This window comes from Ursus maritimus, unplaced genomic scaffold (assembly GCF_017311325.1).
Source record: "Ursus maritimus isolate PB19 unplaced genomic scaffold, ASM1731132v1 scaffold_30, whole genome shotgun sequence".
Classification (NCBI taxonomy): Eukaryota; Metazoa; Chordata; class Mammalia; order Carnivora; family Ursidae; genus Ursus; species Ursus maritimus.
The window spans coordinates 7,445,112-7,452,069 of NW_024425564.1; the positions used below are offsets into that span (position 1 = coordinate 7,445,112).

The 6,958-nt window shown below is 40.3% G+C and overlaps 1 protein-coding gene across 1 annotated transcript; it reads left to right on the forward strand.

Annotated features, from left to right (window-relative positions):
* The first annotated feature begins 5,624 nt into the window (after nt 1-5,624).
* Nucleotides 5,625-6,603, forward strand: LOC103681992 (olfactory receptor 2J3). Its single transcript, XM_008711564.2, has one exon. The coding sequence runs from the start codon at nt 5,665-5,667 to the stop codon at nt 6,601-6,603; it is 939 nt and encodes a 312-aa protein (XP_008709786.1). The 5' UTR covers nt 5,625-5,664.
* Nucleotides 6,604-6,958: the final 355 nt, after the last annotated feature.

Here is a 6,958-nt window from a genome sequence, read left to right on the forward strand (position 1 = left end):
GGAGGTCCCTTAAAAAGTTAAAAATTGAGGTACCCTATGACCCAGCCATTGCACTACTGGGTATTTACCCCAAAGATACAGACATAGTGAAGAGAATGCACCCCAATGTTCATAGCACCCCAATGTTCATAGCAGCATTGTCCACAATAGCTAAATTGTGGAAGGAACCGAGATGCCCTTCAACAGATGACTGGATTAAGCAGATGTGGTCCATATATACAATGGAATATTACTCAGCTATCAGAAAGAACGATTTCTCAACATTTGCTGCAACATGGACGGCACTAGAGGAGATAATGCTAAGTGAAATAAGTCAAGCAGAGAAAGACAATTATCATATGATTTCTCTCATCTACGGAACATAAGAACTAGGAAGATCAGTACGGGAAGAAAGGGATAAAGAAAGGGGGAGGTAAGCAGAAGGGGGAATGAAGCATGAGAGACTATGGACTCTGAGAAACAAACTGAGGGCCTCAGAGGGGAGGGGTGCGGGGGAATGGGATAGACCGGTGATGGGTAGTGAGGAGGGCACGTATTGCATGGTGCACTGGGTGTTATACGCAACTAATGAATCATCGAACTTTACATCGGAAACCGGGGATGTACTGTATGGTGACTAACATAATAAAAAATATTATTATAATAAAAAATATTATTACAATAAAAAAACAAAAAAACCCCAAAGTAATCTGATAAAATTAAAAAAAAGAAAAGAAAAGAAAACAGGCCACTGCATTAGCAGTGTGATTCATTATGAGGAAACAAAAATCCCTTCCTGGATAGAGATTTTAATGGGCAGTCAAGACAGGCTGTTAATGGAAGATTTTTGAAATAATAAAATTTTTTATAATAATTTTTTATTATGTTAGTCGAAATAACAAAAATTGACAAAGATCACCTTAATGTTCAGCATAAAAGAATTGAGTGACATTTAGATTCTTTTCAATTTTTCAGAAGTTTTTCTTTAAATTCCAGAGTCAGTTAACATACAGTGTAGTATTAGTTTCAGGTGTAGAATTTAGGGATTCATCACTTACATACAACATGCCGTGCTCATCACAACAAGGGCCCATCCCCCACCACACCTCCCCTCTGGTGACCACCAGTTTGTTCTCTGTAGTTAAGAGCTGGTTTCTTGGTTTGCCTCTCCCCCTTTCTTTCCCCTTTGCTCATTGGGTTTGTTTCTTAAATTCTACATATGAGTGAAATCATTTGGCATTGGACTTTCTCTGACTTATTTCACTTAACATTATGCTCTGTAGCTCCATTTACGTCTTTGCAAATGGCAAGATTTCATTCTTTTTTATGGCCAAATAATATATTAATATATGAATATTATCACATCTATTTTTTCCCCTCAGATCTAGGGTTAGGATTAGGTTTAGGACCAGGGTTAGGGTAAGGGTTAGTGTTACTGCCGGGGTGATGGCATGTGTCTGGTATCCTGCAGCTCAGAGACTCTCCAGAGGGTTAGGGTTAGGTTAGGGTTTGAATTAGGGGTTAGGAATTAGGAGTTATGGGTTAGGGTTAGGACTAGGGCTAGGGTTTACTTAATGTTTCTGCCTAGCAACATGCAGTTCAGAGACCTCTCCAGAGAATGAGACACCAGAGTTCTGTTGGGGTGAGAATAGATACAGCAGGTATCTACTGAGCGGAATGAAGGAGGGACTTAGGGTTCTAAATACTCTTTAAATAGAGTTTTAAACTTTCGCAGGCATAAACTTACAACTGAATATAGAAGACAATCAGGAAGGCGCAAATGGGGTAGGTTGACCTTCAGAGAGTCCTAGATTAATACAGCAAAGTTTAGTTTTAATGTATTCCACCTTTTCTGTTTCATGGCTCCTGAATCTCCCTTATTTCTAACCAGTTGTTTGGTAAATTTGGGCCTTACCCCCATGGGGAGGAGAGGAAAAGTTAGGTGGCTCAGCAGAACCCATTCCCTTCATTGACAATATAACTGAAAGCAACTTTTCCCTCCTGGTTGGTGGTAAGTTTTGTGGCATCTTGTACAAATGCAACATCAAGTTGAAAGTATTTCTGTGAAGAGTTTTATCTTGACAAACTCAACACCCAAAAAAACAAATAAACCAGTCAAAATATGGGCAGAAGACATGAACAGACACTTCTCCAAAGAAGATACTCAAATGGCTAGCAGACACAGGAAAGAATGCTCAACATCATTAGCCATCAGGGAAATCCAGAACAAAACCACATTGAGATACCACCTTATTTACACCAGATAGAATGACAAAGTTTAACAAGACAGGAAACAACAAACGTTGGCAAGGATGTGGAGAAAGGAATCCTCTTACAGTGTTGGTGGGAATGCAAGCTGGTACAGCCACTTTGGAAAACAGTATGGAGGTTCCTCAAAAAATTATAAGAAGAGCTACCTATGACCAGCAATTGCACTACTAGGTATTTACCCCAAAGCTATAGATATAATGAAAAAAGGGGCACATGCACCCCAACGTTCACAGCAGGAATATCCACAGCAGCCAAACTGTGGAAGGAGCTGAGATGCCCTTCAACAGATGACTGGATAAAGAAGATATGGTTCATATACACAATGGAATCTCAGCCATAAGAAAGGATGTATACCTGCCATTTGCATCGACATGGAGAGGATTATGCTAAGTGAAATAAGTCAAGCAGAGAAAGACAATTATCATAGGGTTTCACTCATATGTGGAACATATGGAATAACATGGAAAACCATAGGGGAAGGGAGGGAAAACTGAAGGGGAAGAAATCAGAGAGGGAGACAAATCATGAGAGACTCTGAACCCCGGGAATTAAACAGAGGGTTACAGAAGAGAGGGGTGTCGGGGGATGGGGTAACCGGGTGATGAGTATTAAGGAGGGCACGTGTTGTGATGAGCACCGGGTGTTACACACAACTAATGAATCTTTGAACTCGACATCAAAAACTAATGATGTACTATAAGTTGTCTAACTGCACATAATAAAAAAAGGAATTTTATCTTGTGAACATTACGCTGTCCTAACCTGGACAGCTCCATAAAGAGCATTAACTGCAATATTGAGATTTGCATTCCCCATGGTCCCATTCAAGGAAAGAAAGTAACATTATTCTTTTTGTTTGCACAAAGGCTCTGTTTGCTCTGGGATAAGAGTTCCATCCCCTGATACCTCAAATGCCCTAAAGAATTCTTGCATTCTGTTCAAAGCACATCTTTTGGACAGGCCCAGGCCTTCTCTTCTGTGATAATGGCAATCACGGTTTGTTTTAGACTCTGCTTTCCATGAACAGATTTTGGACATTAGCACAGATGGTACAGGGAGGCAGTTAGGTTGGTATTTTCAGGTTGCATGGCAGCCTGAGAGCTGCATTGCTTTGTACACGGTAAGGCGTCGTCCAGGAAGTGAACAGCAGGGAGAGGGGCGATACGCAGGAAGGTCAGCGTGGACCGACTGAGCGAGCCGGGCTTAAGAGTCAGGTTTAGTTCAAAGGAACGGGTATGACAGGAATTCGGACAACGTCAGTTAGTGACACTGGGGTGAGAAGACAGTGCTAATCCACCCATTTCCCCTATAACGTTCGTCTTCAAGAAAGAGAGGGGATTTTATTCCACAGTTCAAAAGCTACCTTTGATAGGGTCTTCATTCCCTCTTCTCCAAAGAAGAAAATCAAGCCATAAGTCTCCAAACTTCTTTCTTTATGAATTCTGTATTTTTTTGCCCCTTATCTCCCATCCCTTTCTACTTCTAGGAGAATGCTGAACAACGGTTGGCACAGCAGTTAAAGAAACAACACATGACTGCCGCTTTCTTTTAATTAATGCAGTAAGGAATTCAGGCAGCTTTGTAAGGAGAGAAAACTTTGTCCACCTCAGAGAAAACACCCACAGCATTTGAGTTAAAATATTTTGTGATGTATTACTTCTTATTGTAGGGAAATAAAAAGGAAACCGCTTGGAATTCCCTCCCCCCATCCCTCAAGAGGTTAATGACATATTACCAATAATACTAAATGGTGTATAGGTATCTCTGAGAGTCAGTCTTCCAGTCTTGGGTCGCAGTCAATGTTCTTATCTTTCCAGCTGTAACTCAAACCTTTTATCTTTTTCAAGATTACAGTATTGGAGCTAGTAAAACCCCTCAAAAGACTGCAGGTGGGTCTGGTCTGGCTGAATTTGTCTTTGCCATCGTCTATCAGGGAGTGAGGGACAGATGGGCTGGTCAGAACTACTTGGGAACATGTAAGTGTGGGCCATTACGTCTTTTAGCAACAACTGTATAGTAAAGTGTTTATCTTTTCTATGAAAGATTAGTAATGCGCAAGAGAAAAGGAACAACTGTAAACGAAATTATTAATGCTCATTTGAGTTCCTTAACTTTGTTTTTTGTTTTTTTTTTTTTACAAAAGAACAAACACAAGATAAATTGTTGATTGGACATTATGCAATGTTCACCTATCTTTGTCTATTAAAACTCTGAATTTTCTATTCAGAGGCACCATTTGAAATCGTAGAAAACCTAAAAATGTGGAATAATTATAAATTATGACTCAGAGTTCAAATATCTTAGCTGCTGTCCTTAAAGCACATGAAATTTTGTGGAAACTGTCTTTCCATGCTGTTGTCTAGGCCTCACACCTTGGAGTCACACACTTTCAACCCCAAGCAGCACCATCGGTTCTTGTCCTCTTTCCTGCTCCAAACACCATCCCCTTTCCTCTTGCTCCCTCTGCAGTTTTCTTCAACTCTGTAATTTAATTTTGGTCACCCCAAAATTAGTTCTAGTCTCATTTATGGTTGGAAGCATCCCATCACTGAATCTTCCAGTCTATTTCACTTTTCAAGCAGGATTAAGACCATTAGTTCAGCTCATAGTGGGAATACTCTTTCTTGGGTGTGTGTGCACACATGTGCCTTTCCTTATAGTTCCAGTTGCATGCTGTTTTCTGTCTAGAAGAAGCTATTTGCATAAATAAATGAATAAGAATACTTTGTTCTTCCTATAATCATAAAGCAATTGAAGCTTATTTTTTTTCACCCACATTGACATTTTGTTGTTGACATTTCAGTTGTTACGCAGTTGTTTTTCAGCTCATGGTAAACTCTCATTTATATGTAAGATTTTATTAAGACTAGAGATGTCCCTTTCTCTGTAACCATAAAACTGGAAGTAACCCTGAAATACCTAAAAGAGGAATAAATTGAAAGTGTTTCTTTTTGTAAAAATAAAAAGATTATTTTTCATGAAAATTGGCTTTTATGCTATGGAATATAATCTTTAATTTTTATTTATCCAAATACTAACTTAGGTATTATGGAGGGCACGTATTGCATGGAACACTGGGTACTATACACAAATAATGAATCATGGAACACTACATCAAAAACTAAGGATGTACTGTATGGTGACTAACATATCATAATAAAATGTTAAAAAAACAAAACAAATACTAACTTAGGGATGCATGAAAAGACCTCATTCTCTTGAAAAGTTATTGATTTTATCCACAACAGGAAAAATATCTGAATGAAACATGAAAATAAAACTATAAAACTGTTACTGTCAAAAGAGCAGGATTTGGAAATGTCATGGGTTTTTGCCAGTCTGCAGGTAAGGGATTGATGATGAATGGGCAGCGTTTGAGTTTATGACTCTTCCTTCAGGTCCAGGAAAAAATGAATGATGAGGGGAAAAAACGCAAGTTCTGAAGGCTACTTGGTTCTACTGGGTTTTTCCAAGTGGCCTCATCTGGAAGTAGCTCTCTTTGTGGTTATCTTGATGTTCTACTTGATGACATTGATAGGCAACCTGTCCATCATTATCTTGTCGTACCTGGACGCCCATCTCCACACTCCCATGTACTTCTTCCTCTCAAACCTCTCTTTTCTGGATCTCTGCTACACCACCAGCTCCATCCCTCAGATGCTGGCCAACCTCTGGGGCCCAGAAAAGACCATCTCCTACACCGGTTGCATGATTCAACTTTACTTTGTCCTTGCACTGGGAACCACAGAGTGTGTCCTCCTGGTGGTGATGTCCTATGACCGTTACGCAGCTGTCTGTAGACCCTTGCATTATGCTGTCCTCATGAACCCTCGTTTCTGCCACCTGTTGGCTGTGGCTTCCTGGGTCAGTGGCTTCACCACCTCAGCACTTCATTCTTCCTTTACCTTCTGGGTACCCCTATGTGGACATCGCCGAGTGGACCATTTCTTCTGTGAAGTCCCAGCACTGCTGCGATTATCGTGTGTTGATACCCATGTTAATGAGCTGACCCTCCTGATCATGAGCTCCATTTTTGTTCTCATACCCCTCATCCTCATTCTCAGCTCATATGCTGCCATTGCCCGGGCTGTGCTGAGGATGCAGTCAACAACCGGACTTCAGAGAGCCTTTGGGACATGTGGAGCCCATCTTACGGTTGTGTTCCTCTTTTTCATTCCAGTCATCTGCATATATCTGCAGCCACCATCAGGAGAGTCTCAAGATCAAGGCAAGTTCATTGCCCTCTTTTATACTGTTGTCACACCTAGCCTCAACCCTCTAATCTACACTCTGAGAAACAAAGATGTAAGAGGGGCAGTAAGGAGACTCGTAGGGCGGGAGAGGGAGATGTGACAGAGAGATTACAATTTTTGTCCTGCAATCTTTGTTCAGAGACTTGTCCATCTTGGAGCTTGTTTTCCCTGCTTCTTTGATACTTCTTTTGGTCTACAACCCAGGAAGCATAACAGAAAATTTCGGCCCTAATTTTGGGTTCTTTGGATTGGCTGATTCTGAAAATATTATCTAAAGATAACTTTTTGACTTGTACCATTTTAATCTTTAATAATTCCCTATTTAGTGTCCATGGAAACTAGAGACTGGGTTTTAAAGATAATACGCTAATTTATGGAGTAAGCATTAATATCTACAGAGAGGGGAACAATAAGGCAAAGACATAAATGAATGGAGTCTTTGGTCATTAACAGGC

Coding starts and splice junctions, on each gene's coding strand:
- LOC103681992 (XM_008711564.2), top strand. CDS start 5,665: ATGATGAGGGGAAAAAACGCAAGTTCTGAAGGCTACTTGGTTCTACTG.